At 50.1% G+C, this 15,403-nt stretch overlaps 1 protein-coding gene across 1 annotated transcript in view; it reads left to right on the top strand.

Annotated features, from left to right (window-relative positions):
• Positions 1-12,990: 12,990 nt before the first annotated feature.
• ASIC1 (acid sensing ion channel subunit 1) overlaps positions 12,991-15,403 on the top strand; it is a 203,245-nt gene continuing 200,832 nt past the window's right edge. The window contains exon 1 of the mRNA XM_060252900.1: positions 12,991-13,385. Coding sequence (XP_060108883.1) covers positions 13,021-13,385 — 365 coding nt within the window. The 5' untranslated portion in view covers positions 12,991-13,020. The remainder of the gene's footprint in view (positions 13,386-15,403) is intronic.

Here is a 15,403-nt window from a genome sequence, read left to right as displayed (position 1 = left end):
GCTATAATTCTCACCTGAGAAAAGGCAATATGTGCAGGTTTTCATGTGCTACTGACTGAAACAAAACCTTGTATTTAATGCCAAGACAACTGTGAATCAAGTAAAACTGGGCAAATGTGCAAATTTAAGCACATGAACATGAGTGAATTGAGTCAGACCATTGGTCTTCTATCTTAGAATTATCTATTTGACAGTTGCTCTTTGAAGTCTCACAGCGATTGTTATATAGGACTTGGAAGAACATCAGACATCAGCAATGACTTACTTGTGGGAATGCAGTTCTCAAATGTTTGTGGCCCTGATTTTCACTGGGACACTGGTTCATACAGATAAGGGGCTGCTGCCTTTCCCTCATGCTGTTTTTCTGACCCAAAACAACCTCAGTCTGCAGCAGTTGCAAGTGTACTGATGGGCTATGAGTGCAGTTGCCAACAGACCAAATAGTATCTCTGGGCTCACTTTGGGTAAAGAAAATGGCTCAGGAGGGGGACAGGAGTCCCTTCTCACTGCACACTATGTCCCAATCCACATCAGGAGCTGAATTCCTATAGGGAGCTCACAGCTGATGTCTGACTCTAAGTCCACATGGCAATCATGTGTAATGTCCAGGTTGGCCCTCCAGAAGAGAATGGTCTTTCTCAACACCTGTGCTCTGAGGTCCTCTACCTGAAGATGCCTGGCAGTGATTGAATCTGAATAAAAAGCATGGTCTCCACCACTGATCTAGGGGCCTGTCCCTCAATTTGAACGGGAATTGCTTATTTTGGGTCTCTCAGTCTGCTTCTGCTAGTCACTGGAAGTTGCAGGGAAATCTATAGGGCACTGAAGTCCAACCTCCTGACTACTGCAGGTCTTTGCATCCCCTGCATGTCACTGGCCTGTTACCACCTTCCCCATTCCTTCTGCCAGGTTTTGACATGTCACTAGGCAATGAATACATATATTCAGGACTTTTTTTGTAGCAGGAACTCCTCAGCATATTAGGCTACACCCCCCCCCCCAATGTAGCCAATCCCCCAAGAGCTTACAGTAGGCCTGTAAGAAGAGCCCTGTAAGCTCTTGGAGGATTGGCTACACCATGGGGGTGTAGCCTAATATGCAAAGGAGTTCCTGCTACAAAAAAGGCCCTACATATATTCAGATTTATCTTTGCAAAACTGGAATTCTGCTGTGGAATCAGAACTTCTCAAGACGCTGAATTCTGTCTACAGTGTGCAGCAGAGTATCATGGGATATGCACAGCATTGAGTAAACATAACAGGGATGCTTGGGTTTAGGGAGCTAAGGACACAAGATGGCTGGGAAGACAAGTCTGACTGGCAGTGAAACCAATGAGGCAGGAAAGGATAGAGATACTAGCAGGTCTAAAAAGGAGCATAAGCAGAGCTTCTTGGAAAACAAGCAAGCAGAGACACTGGGCCCCATCCACACCTGCCAAGAGTATTATTGCTTTTTGACCTGTCAGCCTCTGAGAGGCATCTAAAGAATGGGGATATTGCCCAAGCTCACACACACCTGACCTGGAAGTGTTTATTGGGCTGGGCAGGCCAGCAGGAACCAATAGATAACCTAGGGTGATGGAGCTAGGTGGATGGCTGCCATAACAGGGAAGGATAATACAATTAATTCAGCTCCCCCCCCCCCTTGCAGTTTCCAATGGTTTGGCATAAGGAGCAATGGAAGGCAGATCAGGAGAGCTCTGGCCCTAGTTCTGGATAACAACATAGCTGACGGGGCTGTTAAAATTCAGTAAGAAAAGGACTGCAAAGTGCTTTGTACATAAAAAGTGCTATGCAATGATAGAGTTCAGAAGGTTTGTACGTATTCCCTATGGCAGAGGGAGAAGTCTCATAACTGCTGGTTTATATATTTGTTTTATTTATTTAATCTATGCCTGGCCTTTCCCCACAATGAGGACCAAAGGCAGCTCACATCATTCTGTCCCTGCAAAACCCTGTGAGATAAATTCAGCTGAGAGTGTATTACTGGCCAAATAACACCCAGCGAGCTTCCATGGCAGAGTGCGGGATTTGCACCTGGGTCTCCCAGTTCCTAGTCTGATGCTCTAATCACTACCCCACACTGGGTCACTGTTCTTTGTGGCATAGGTCCCTGGAACAAAGGAAGGCATTTGTGAGTGTGATCATAAGGGATTAAGTCAGAGCCAGGATGTGAGCATTTTCAGGGCCAGAACTGTAACCATATGAAAGAATGGGGAGGGGAGAACATGGAAGGGGCATCAGTGACAGGCACTGCCCTCCCCCACCCACAGGGCTGGATTAACAATTAGGCAAAGGAGGCACTTGCCTATGGGCCACCATGCCTTTGGGGGGCTCTGGGGCCAGCTTCCCCCCCCCAGTCCCCCCCCCCACGGCTAGTTTGCCTCTTCCTCTGTCGGCTCCTTCCCCTCAGCTTGCCTGCCTCGCCTCCTCCCCATTGCTTCCCCCTTTGTCCGCCCGCCCCCTCCTTCCCTGTCTCTTCCTTCATTGTTGCTTCACTGTTTGTCCGCTTCCCGCTTCACCTGACCTCCCTGTTGTTTCTTTCTTTGTCCGCCTGCCCTGCCTCCTGCCCATCTGCCAGCCCAGCCCCAGGGAAACCCATCTCTGGAGCGAGAAAACCACTTCTGCACTCGCCGGGCTTGCAAGGCACTTTCGGCCAAGTCAGGTGGGGAGGAAAGGGAAGCTGTTGTAAAACTCCCTCTGGGCTCTGGTTGAGTGGTGGACAGTGGGCACAGGACACTCCCCCCCCAGGCAGAAATCCAAATTGCCTGCAGCAAAAAAAAGTGAGAAAGTCAGCCAGGCAAGCCAGTTCCGTCAGGGTCGCCTGCCCTTCAGCAGCTTTTCAGCCCCTCTTCTGCATCTGGCAGTGCCAGGCCAGCCAACACTTTAACTCCTGGGGGGAGCTGGGGGCTGCTTCTGCTGCAGACTCAGCCCTGTAGCCAGACATTTCTGGGTGGGGGGCCCAGGGGGAGGCAGGAAGAGCCCCAAGAGAGTGGCAGTGGGAAAAATGGGGCCGCAGGGAGAGCGGGGGAGGCAGGGAAGAGCCCGGGGAGAGCGGCAGCAGGGAAAATGGGGCTGCGGGGAGACCGGGGAAGGCAGGGAAGAGCCCGGGGAGAGCAGCAGCAGGGAAAATGGGGCCGCGGGGAGACTGGGGGAGGTAGCAGGGAAGAGCCCAGGGAGAGCGGCAGCGGTGAAAATGGGGCCACGGGGAGAGCAGGGAGGCAGGAAAGAGCCCAGGGAGAGTGGCAGCGGAGAAAATGGGGCCACGGGGAGAGTGGGGGAGGCAAGAAAGAGCCCAGGGAGAGTGGCAGTGGGGAAAATGGGGCCACGGGGAGAGTGGGGGAGGCAGGGAAGAGCCCGGGGAGAGTGGCAGTGGGGAAAATGGGGCCACGGGGAGAGTGGGGGAGGCAGGGAAGAGCCCGGGGAGAGTGGCAGTGGGGAAAATGGGGCCACGGGGAGAGTGGGGGAGGCAGGGAAGAGCCCGGGGAGAGTGGCAGTGGGGAAAATGGGGCCGTGGGGAGAGTGGGGGTGGCAGGGAAGAGCCCCGGGAGAGTGGCAGTGGGGAAAATAGGGCCGCGGGGAGAGTGGGGGAGGCAGGGAAGAGCCTGGGGAGATTGGCAGCAGCGAAAATGGGGCTGTGGGGAGGCAGGAATGGGATGGGAAGAGTCTGGAGACAGCGGTGGCGCAAAATTGACGGAATGCCATTTTAGCCACCGGTGCCTGCTGGCTGCAGCAGGGGGCGCAGGCAGTGGGGCTGGTGCTCCAACTCAGAGATAATTTGCTAGGGGGCCCCCGAGATTTCTACTGCCTAGGGACCTCCACAGGGTTTAATCCAGCCCTGCCCGCCCACCCCTTAGGTAAACAGTTGCAAAATCTATGCAAATCCTGCTAAGCAGCCAGAACATGAACTGGCTGAGAAATAGGCATTCAGGGTCCAGGGGGTGGGGGTGGGATGGGGAGAAAAGCCATAGCTAGGCCCTTTAGGACAGCAGTTGGGGAACACAACTTGGCCCCTAAGCAACAGGGTTCATTTGAAAGGAGAAATGTGTACACTTCACTGCCAGATCTCAGATTGCAGGATAATGGTTTTAAATTTGTACTGTAGGGGGCACTCCTCCACATTCATCATAGATGCACTGGTGAGTCCCACCGTCAGGCAAGTCCCAGCCAGAGCATTGAGTGTATTGAGATAACAGCTGCCAGGCAGTTCCAGCTTATCTGCCATCACTCCTCATGCAAAGCAGAGAAAAGGAAATGCACAACAGGACTGATAACTTGATGCTTTGGACTCAAAAACATTCAGCATCAAAACAGCAGTTCCAGTCTGCAGGTGCTTCCTGCCTCTTTCCATGATTCTTCAGTGTATAGTGGCCAAGCTTACCTGGGCATCCCATTATATAACAGGGCTGGATAAAAGGATTGAAGCACTGCTTATGGAAACATTTGGTTTCCTCTGCATGGAGCTATTGCTCCATGCTCCCCCCCCCCCCAACCCCTCAACACAGCAGGCTTTATTTTGGCTTCTGCGCACAACATTGTTATGTTGACCTTCCATGTATTTCTCGATTCTGTTATGGTTTTCCCCAGGCCTACTTTTATATGATCCTTCCTAAAGAAGTATACCAGAAGTGCACTTGGGAGGGACTGTTGACAAGAAGGTGCAAAGTTCCACACTTCTCTGTCCTCTCACCTACTATGGGATACTCAAAAGGGAGGGGAAAGGCAAGAAGTTCACCAGTAGCAGGGAGAGGAAGAATGAGGTACACGCCTGTTCCATTGTCTTTGTATTCACAGAAGCAATGAATAATGGCAAATTTAATTTTGTGTGGAAGCAACTTTTTCACCAGCAAAAAAGAATCCTCTTTTGGGGGAGTCTGAGAACAGAGATAAAAGTAGTTGTCCATTCAGAGTGTGGGAATAAATCATGCCTTGCTCTGAATTGGCTCTGTAATGTTACAGACCTAAACCTGATTGCTGCATCCATTAGGTGATCTTTAAATGGCTGTGATCAAAGGGAGAGGGTGAGGCTGAGGCAATGGTACCTAAGCAGCAGCAGCGGGGAGACATATTGGTTGCTGCGCAGACCCTAAGAATGTAACTTTGTGCCCCCCATCTCCTCTTTTACCCTGAAAATGGTTGCAAATGAATATATATATATTTCTAAAACATACTTCTTTCCAGACCACAATGGCCTGTACATTTGTCAAAGGATTTTAGATAGTGAGTGTCCATTTCAACTAGAAGCCCAGAACTCTCTCAATTATATAGCGAAAGCTTCAGTCAATTGAAAAGATTTTGAGGGTGTGAAACATCTGATCTTTCATCAGGCTTTTGACTTGCCCAGAAAAGAGAGCTCTCTTCCATTCAGTTGATCATCTGTAGCCTAGAGATGACAGAATTGACTACTCCTATCACCTTTCTAGCACAGAGTGCTCTGAGTTAGCAATGACTGCTCTGATCAGCTGTTTAGCTCTGACAGCTCCAATCAGCTGTTCCTCACTGAACAGTTCCTGTCAGCTGCCTGTTATTCAGTTTCATCTTGTAGAAATTGCTGGTCAACGAAAAATGTGAAGGCTTCCTAAATCAACATTTTGGGCAAGCCACATCAAAGGTTCATACTTGACTTTTAGTCCTGGTGGATGAAAGCCACCAGTTTGCCATACAATGCCATATTTATGCTTCTCCCTAAGAGCGGCCAATGGAAACAGATGACATGTTGGTGACAGAGATGGGTAAAACAGCGGTTAGTTGAGTTGAGAGGGAGTCTGGCTGAGTGAAGTTGTGGAGAAGAGCAGCTTAACACTGACAGGATAAAGAATTTGTAACAAAGGATCCCAAATGCTGGACAGGGAAACAGTTCTAAAGTTCAGTTGAAAAAAACTTTGTAACATCTACGTGATCTATTCCAATGCTATGTTCAAACCAGAATTAAGTCAGCCGTTTGTTTGTTTAACCCTGCGACCTACCTCACATGGTTGTTATGAGGATGAAATAGGGAGAATATGCCACCTGAGCTGCTTAAAGCAAAGGTGAGATAGGAATTGGATAGACAGTAAACAGAGTATTTCTTGAAAGAAAAGGTAGCATAGGAACTATATAAATTCTTACTGAAAAGCTACAGAATAACACTTATGAAGAGAAGTAACTCAAAGTACATTGCAGAATTGTGTTTGTTTACATTATGAAGAGGAAGGAGATTATTTTTTTCTTGTATACCTGGTTCCCAAGAGATCCACACACAGAAGCAGCTTCTTTTTTTCTGTTTTTCTTTGCATATCTTATGGCTGCAGATGCTCCCCCTCCCTCATTTTCAGTGTATTGCTTTGAATGACTATGAAGAGAAGGGCCCAAGGATTTGATTCAGCCAGAAACATTGACTTGTATTCTACACCAGTCAGAGGCTTGTAGATTAGAACATGCAACTTGGAACTTTACGTGACAGCCCTGGACATCAAAGTGAGGAATACATATTTAGGCAACTCCATCACTATTCACAGAATCAGGTTGTTTTGCCAGAGACCTGGAAAAGCTTAACTTTCATAGTTAAGTAGTAAACATATTTCTCATCTATGGGGATTGCAGCTCGGAAAGTATGAGGACAGCTTAAGGCTAAAGGCTAAGAGTCTTTTTATATCCAAAGCTCAGATTAATTTGTGCTAAAAAAGGTCACTAATGGAAATATAACACTAGATTTGCCTTCGATTCCTCTTCCACACTATTTAAACGCAGTGCTATCTACTCTGGCTTGGGAGGCACCGGCACGGGTGCCTTTTTGATGGATCTTCTGAGTACCACTGTCCAGTCTAACACCTGCCCCATATTTCAAGAAAGTGGGCAAGGCTATTGCCCAGTGGGGCTTCTGGTTGGTAGGTGGTTTCCACTTTGAAACAGACACTAGGACAGGCAAGCTGTGAGTTTCCCTGAAGTGCAGGCCTCATCCAGGAATGAAAGTAAATGTGGCTGTTTGGACTGATTTTGGCTGCAAATGTGGCTCTGCATGAGCCACTGACTAAGTATCACTGGCAGAGCTTTTTTTGTAGCAGGAACTTCTTTGCATATTAGGCTACTCCCCCTCCGCGATGTAGCCAATCCTCCAAGAGCTTACAGTAAGCCCTGTAAGAAGAGCCCTGTAAGCTATTGGAGAATTGGCTACATCAGGAATGTGTGGCCTAATATGAAAAGGAGTTCATGCTACAAAAAAAGCCCTGTCTGGTATACCACATTAAAAATGTTCACAAGTAGCACCACTGGTGCAACAGAGGTGGGAAGCACCTGCAGAGCTGGCCTTTCTATGAAACAAAATGAAACAATCAATGTAGGTGGTAGCGTTTCCCCACCAGCTTTTGTACCACTAAAGGAAAGGCAACACTTTTTGAAGACAGCCACAGACAGCATTGAGAATCTTGATGCCATTGATTGCCCTGATACCTCAGATAGATGGGGTATGCAACACCCCTCCCCCAACAATGTGACTTGTCCCTGGATCCAAAAAGCCTATCTGTATTTGCCACTGGGTTCTCTGTTCCACTTCTTTACCAACCACCATCCAAGTACCATGCAGCATAAATTTCACATTTTATAAGGAAGTTCACAGTTTGCATCTAAAATGAAGTATGCACGTTAAACATAAGATACAGGTATGCCCAGTTTACATGTCAGTAGCACAGATTTATGGTTCTGATTATGAGAGGTAGTGTTCTAACCCGTGAGGGGGTTTCAGGTGCTGCTCAGCCTTCATAAGATCACCGTTGGAAGCATGAAGAGACAGACTGGCAACCCAGCTAAGGCTGCTGCCACCAGGCAAGAATTCTCCATGTTGGTTTTGGTGCAGCAGCAAATGCACCTTGGTGAGGGAGCTTCCACATGTGGAACATTTCTGCACACTTTCCTCTGTCTTTCCCCAACTTTTCCCTTCCAGATGTGCTTTATGGTGACATTGGCACTGGCTTGGGGGGGGGGCATTGTCATCACAGTTGTCATGATGACTCACTGCCTACTTGTTTTGTTTTCTTCACACACATGATGTATAAAGATTCTATTAAACACTGAAGCAGATAAGTGGCGATAGCTCATTTCACTGCCATTTACTGCTAAGCAATTTTCACACATATTATATATACTGGAAACACCCCACCATTGCATAAAGGACCTAAGCAGTCAAGATGGTACAAATCAAGGCAGCCTCACTTCCACCTCTTGTGTGGCAGCACTGGCTCATCCAAAGAGTACCTGTGCACAGTCCTGTTGGTGATCATCTGTGCACCAAGAAATATCTAAACTGGGCCTTAGACTCAAATAGCCCGCAGAAGAGAGAGGACAGGGAAGGGAAGGCATGAACACAGTCTAGCTGTGTTTGCTAGCTATGGACTAAAGGACACCTAGTTAACAGGCCAGCAATTAAGAGGGTTCACAATGAGGAAAGCAGCTCTGTAGGGGAAATGGACTTTGGGGGAAAGTGTTTGTGCCTGCAGTCAAGCTGAACGCCTTTCTCCACTGTGATCCACCATGTGCTTCTCACATACATTCACTGGGGAGCAGTTTGCCTGTGCCTTGGCTCCCAGTTCATTTCCCAAGCTCAGTTGGTTTCTGTAAAGAACCGAATAAAATTCATAAAGTAGAAACTTTTCTCGCTGCCTCCCAAAATAGATTCATTTTAGTCCACAGTCCCTGAGCTCATGCAGCAGTCGTTTCTCTCCACATGCTCCCACCTCTCAGTGACTGCATATTCAGCAGTTGCTTGGATATTGATGTGTACAACTCAGTGATTCCAGGAGGAACTTTGCCTGGCAGAGGAAGCAGAACTTTGGGATTGGAAGAACAGGGAATTGGAGAGACGGGGATTCTGGGGATTTCATGGGTAGAAAATGTTGTTTGGAGCCATGATCTCTGATCTGTTCTCAGATTTCAAAGTGTTAAATGCTTAGAATTTGGGATGGGTGAAGGACTCTTGTGTTCTAGCCCAAGCTTTGCATGTTGGCTGAGCAGCAGAGACTATGGCTGAGCAGCAGAACATCTGCTTTCCATGCAGAATATCCCGGGTTCAGTTCCTGGCATCTCCACTTAAAAACTGTCCGGCAGTAGGTGATGTGAAAAACCTCTATCTGAGTCCCTGGAGAGCCATTCCCTGTCAGACAATAACTGTCTGCAATAGATTAGGAGTCCTGCTTCATCTCAGTCATGTGCTCATGGTTGCAACATTCTGTCTCTGTAGCTAATATAATCTTTCTTCTGTTCCCAGATTGCACTACCAACCACAGCTGGATCAGGACAAGAACTGCACTTCTATTAACCTGCCTTACACACAAGCCCCTTTAGCTCAATGCTGTCTGAGTGGCAGCAACCCTCCAGGGTTTCTACCTGTGCACGTTTATTGGGAGATGCTGGGGATCAAACCTGGGACTTCCTGTCTACAAAACAGTCACTCCATCACTGAGCTGCAATCTTAACGATTTGCCTTGCCATGGCTCTGGCTGGTTTTGCCAAAAGCATGAGAGAAAGTAAGGATGCACCCCACTGACTCCGGGGAAGAGGACAGGTAGAATCAGCGCACAGCTTTTAAAGTTACAGCATGAAGGCTAAACAGCACAGCAGGAACAGCTGTTGCCTTCCTGATCAGGTCTGAATGTAGTTGTTGCCTGGTTAATGGGGGCAGCTGCTTTTACCAAGGGAGGGAGCAATTCTCTGGCTTGGTTTTCACACAAATGAGTGTGAAAAGGCTCGGGTGTTTCCATTCCTCTTGGTAATACTGATCTGAGATGCACACAGAGGAGAGCCTGGGGATACACTGCAGTGTACTTATGCATGCAGTCATGTTCTGTCAGGTGTGGTTTTGCAATTAAAACAAACCATGAACTATGTGCTTTGGCAGAAGATCATGCAACTAGGCTGTGAACCTAAGAACCAGTTTTTGTTTTAAAAGTGAACTTGAATTATCTATGTTGATTTGTATATACACCCCCTGTCCTAAATGTCTTTTCTGGGTTCAAAATCCATTCACTCATGATGCTCTCTCTCTCTCTCCCTCCCTCCCTCCCCCTCCCTCCCTCCCTCCCTCCCTCTCCAGCTATTGATTCAGCTGGACCAGGAAAAAAAGCTTCTTGTGGTATGTTAACATTAATGACAGCTCTGGTTGAGTTCCAGGAAAGAATGTGAAGTTAATCAAATGCTCTCCAGGGTCTAAGGCACTGTTTTCCTTCTACTGAACTGCTGACCGTTGCTGACACACAGGCTGCTTTCTCCAGATCCACAGCAGATGATACAGCCACCTGCTGCTGGGCAGGAAGTTCTCCTTCCTCCAATGCTTTCCTCCTAGCCAGCTAGCAATGGTTGGCCATTTCTTTCTGCTAGACCATGACTAACCATGGGCATCTGCAGGAGAGGGCAGGGAAGGTGCTTGCCCCCCAGTCTTAAATTTAATGGTATAAATATTACAAGAAGAAATCTGCTGCTAAAATTAATTGGCCTCCCCCCCCCCTTTAATTATTTCTGCAGACATTCCAGGGATTAGTGGGTTTCAGTTTTTACAATTGGGTGAGCTGCCCTGAAGTCCACCTGCACATACTGACAAACTGGTGGTTGGTGGAACAATGGAAGCATTTGAAGTTGAGCAGAACCTGTCCTGTCTCACCATCCTCCAACTTTCATGTGCACATGAAATTCTGTGCACACAAACTAGATGAACCACTGGTTGATCAGCCAGTGCTCTGAGGTCCAATGAGCTCCAAAGGCAACCAGCACTTCCTCATATGTAGACATGAGTCTGCTTTATACTGAGTCAGACAATAGTTTCAGCTGGACAAGTAGGGTCTATTCCAGTGACCCCTTCAGTGTGGCACACATGGTTGCCATGGCCCCCACCAATGTGTTTGCTGGCACCCACTTGCTCCTTGCACAAAGTATCTCATCCCCAAATCAAAGAACCAGATCTGGTTTTCCTCTGCTTCACTGGAGTGGTAAATGCTTCAGCAGAGGTGTAGCCTTTCTGTCTACAGGAAACACTCATCTGGAAGCCTCTGCCTCCATCAGTCTCCCCTAACGTTTTGTGATTGTCCTCAGTCCCCCATAGCAGTCACTTTGGGGTGATGCCCTCTACCAGTTCTCAGAATGCCATCAATACAGGCTCAGCAAGGTTGGAGACACACACACACACACACACACACACACACCCCGCAGCCTGTTCTGACAAGACCCTTTTCCCAGCCTCGCTGACAGAGATCCTTTAGCTGATGATGCAAGGGACTGTGGGGCCTTCTGTCTACCCAGCATCTCTGGCGATGGTCCATTGCCTTCTTGAACACATTCACAATGCCTCTGATTACCCCAGACGATATATTGGCTTTAGGTAACTTACGGATGCCTCACTTGTGTACATTTTTCTTGGGCACAGCCAGTGCAACTGATACCTAGTCCTAACTCTGAATAGATAGATGTGTTAGTCTGTAGCAGCAGAATAAAGCAGGAGTTAGCCTCAGCTTCAGCATTTTTTTTTCTCTGTATTGCACACCTAATTCTAGAACTTCACTTATGCATTTTACAACTGGAAACTCCAGACAATATGAAAGAGATGCTAACACCCCACACCCCACTTCTCCTTCCATCACAAGCTGCTGACAGGACTATGATGTAGAAGGCAAAGGGCCTCTTTGCCCCTTAGATTTTTAGGGGCACTCATGCCATGCCCAGCTTAAAGTCTGTTTGAGACAAACTGGTGGTGGTACCCAAAACTGTCCTGCCGCCCCACTCTTCGGGGAGCTAAAATTGGCTGCAGGCTCCCATCCTTTGAAACCCCTATTTGCCCTGTCTGATGTGCCAACTGGGCCCAGTTTTGTGGGATGCCATGAACCGCTCATTGGCCAAGGGGTTCCCCAGCCTTTGCAAGAGCCACTGGACAACAGCCCCCTGTCCGCTGAGCCCCCTTTCCCCTGGCGCGCCTGGTCCTCCACCCCAGCATGAATGGTGGTGGGGCCTGGGGATCTTCTCCTTACTCTGAGTGTGTGCGTGTGTGTGTGTGCGAGAGAGAGAGAGAGGGGGGGCGCGGGACTTTGGCCTCAGTTCAGCAAAGCGTCGGTCTAAGACAGCTGCGGGGCGGGGGAGGGGGGCGAGCGGGTGACAGGCGCCCGCGTGCGCGCGCACCCACCGACTCCACCACACTCACACATGTTCGCAGCGGCTCCGGCTGCCAGCGCGCCCCCCGCCGAAGCCCAGATCGGGTCCCTTCCCCGCCCCGCCGCCGCCGGAGCCGCTCCCCTCCTCCTCCTCTTCCCGCACAGGCGCGCGCACACACACACACACACACAGACACACACACGCGCCGCAGCAGGACCCCGGGCTAGCCCAGCTGGGCCCTGCCGCCGTTGTGGACGCCATGCAGCCCCGCTGCGGCTCCTCCGCTCGCCTCTGAGCCAGGCGCCCCCCGCCCCCCCCCCCCGCCCAGCATCGGCCTGGCTCGCCCCCCGGGGAGGATGCATGTGCTGCTTGGCAGCGAGGCAGCAGGCGCCGCCGCCGCCCGCTCGCTCCGTCGTGCCGCTGCCTCCTCCCGCTGCCTGTGATTCCAGCGGCGGCGGCGGGGTCCCCCCTCCACCCCGCCAGGTGAAGCCGCGCCTGGGCTCGGGCACCTTCTTCGCGCTCGCGGCGCCTCCCTCCCCCGGCGGCGGCGGCGTCTTTGCGCCTCTGCTGCTGCTGCTGCTGCTGCTGCCGTCGCCTCCCCGCAGCCATCCGGCCGGCCGGCCAGCTCCCGTCCTCCCTCCTCCTTCCCGCCCGGCGGCTGGACGCTGGCCCCGCTTGCAGGTTTGGAGCCTCCGCTCGGCTGGGGGGGGGAGGAAGAGGGCAGCTGCCAGGAGGCCCGAGGCCGGGGCGATGGGCGCGCCTGCTGCCGCTGCCAGACAAGGGGCTGGGGGGGGGGGAGCGGGGCGCTTGGGGGAAGGGGCGGGCGGGCGGGAGTCCCGGGAGTAACGCTGCTTCTTCGGGCTCTTTCTCCCCCCCCCCCCAGAGCAGCGCCGCCTTCCCTGCCCCATCCCTGACCATGATGGACCTCAAGGTGGACGAAGAGGAGGTGGAGAACGGGCAGCCGGTCAGCCTGGAGGCGTTCGCCAGCAGCTCCACGCTCCACGGCCTGTCCCACATCTTCTCCTACGAGCGCCTCTCGGTCAAGCGCATCTTCTGGACCCTCTGCTTCCTGGGCTCCTTTGCCCTGCTGGTCTTTGTGTGCAACGAGAGGATCCAGTACTACTTCCGCTACCCCCACGTCACCAAGCTGGACGAGGTGACCACCAGCAACATGACCTTCCCGGCCGTCACCTTCTGCAACCTGAACGAGTTCCGCTTCAGCCGAGTGACCAAGAATGACCTGTACCATGCCGGGGAGCTCCTGACCCTGCTCAATAACAGGTGGGTCGGGGTGGGGGGCGGGCGAAGCGCCTCCTTGTGCCAAGGTCTGAAGAGCCAGGGGCTCCAAAGCAACACTGTGGGTTGGCATGCAACAGTTGGCACACTCATTGTGCACATGGATCCTACCTGTAACATGTGCTCGACAAGCCTGTTATCCTGGGAGATGAGATTCAGGGTGCACTGAAACACGCTGCATAGATGGTTCCCAGAGTTCTGCCAGTACACATTGTAACATGCTGTGCTAGCACATGCAGATGTACTGGACCATGCGTAGGGCACTGCATGCCATGCATGTACCTTGCATACATACCTGTGTGTCGTGCTGAAGGTACTGTGGGAAACCATGCATGTGGTTTCCTGCACATGCTTCCTTGCAAATGCTGTACATGTGGAAACAAAAAACATGTGCTACCTTGCTTCTGTTATGTGCCGGATGTGGCCCTATCCATCCCTTTTCTGATCATGCTCCATGATACGCTCTACATGAGCTCCTTTAAGACAGTTGCTTTCCCATGAGACTGTTGCTTTCTTACCCTTCTGGTTATTATCTTTGTATCATGCAGCTACCCATCCTTTATTGTCTACCTACTGTCTCATCTCAGCCACTTCACGGCTAGTTAACAGAGTCAATCCCTTTGGGAACAGGATGATCTCTACAACTGATGAGGCAGGGACCAAGGAAGGCTTCTGCTCGGGTAGCCTTCCCACACACTTCTGCACAGGTGTAAGCAAGAAGGTGCAGAGCCAGGATGACTGAAGCTCAGGACCATGGACAGTAACATGTAGGACTCCTCTGAGAAGAGGTTAAGCTAGGAGGCAGGCAGGAGCAGCATACCATGTGAATTCTTTGCCTTCCTTGTAACAAGGCTGTTGGCAACCTAAGCTACTCTTCGCTTGTTTTAGTGACTGCTTTTAAGTGCTCAGGTGCGTGAACCCCAAGAACCCCCCCTGGGCCTTTCACTGCATCTCAGATAGGCACCCTACTGCCCTCTGCTGGAGGAAATTGCCATGAATTGCAGTGTACCACAGTCGTTGTATTCTTAAGGGGGGAGTGGAAGGGGGGAGGCAACCTTTCTGGGAAATGTGGATGGGTTTCTTAGACATACTGCTTGTTTTCCTACTGTCATGCCCTTCTGACGCATCTGGAGAGTTGAAGGCTTAGTCTGTATAGCATAAACCAAATCTGTAATCTAATGTATCACATTCCACAACTAAAAATAGCTAAACATTCAGGCCACTAAAGGGTAAAGTTGAAGATGTCCCTTTAAAAATGGGGGTTTCCTTTCTTTCAAAGGGCAACTCCAAAATGCCTCCCTTCCACACAGTAGGGTTCATGTTTCAGAACAGAAAGACATAAGAAGAGTTCTGCTGGAATGGACAAAAGGCCCTTTTAGTGCTGCATTCCATTACCAACACTGCCTAGTCAGTTTTGGAAGAAAAAAAATAACTAATGGGAGATGAACATGATAGAGGGTTATACATGTAGTATAGAGAAAGTGGATGGAGATATTTTTTTTCCTCCTTTGACCATAAGACTAGAACTCAGACTTGCCCATTGACAGTGATTGGCAATAGAATCACAACAGACAAAGGAAATGAGGTTTTCTCACAATACACATGTAATTTATGGCAGGGGTGGCCAATGGTAGCCATTGGCCATGCTGGCTGGGGCTGATGGGAATTGTAGGCAAAAAACATCTGGAGAGCTACCATTGGCCACCCCTGATTTATGGAGTCTGCTGTTAGAAGGCAGATGGGTCCTGATCAAAAGCTAAGATGACTTTTTAAAAGGACAGGACTCACTCATAGAGGATACCTCTAACAAAAGCCTGTAGCTACAATTGCTCACAGAACCTCCAAATACAGTGGCAATCTACCTTTGGCCACCAGATGCTGGGTGACATAGGAGGAGGCTCCCCATTTCTGCACTTTGTGCTCTGCTTCTGAGCTTTCTAAGAGCATCTCTTTGGTTCAGCCACTGTAGGAAACAGGATGGTAGACTAAATGGGCTATCAGTC

The sequence above is a fragment of the Heteronotia binoei genome, chromosome 13 (assembly GCF_032191835.1).
Source record: "Heteronotia binoei isolate CCM8104 ecotype False Entrance Well chromosome 13, APGP_CSIRO_Hbin_v1, whole genome shotgun sequence".
In the NCBI taxonomy this organism is placed as follows: domain Eukaryota; kingdom Metazoa; phylum Chordata; class Lepidosauria; order Squamata; family Gekkonidae; genus Heteronotia; species Heteronotia binoei.
Note: the sequence above shows the minus strand (reverse complement) of the source record. Positions and strands in the feature narration are given on the sequence as shown.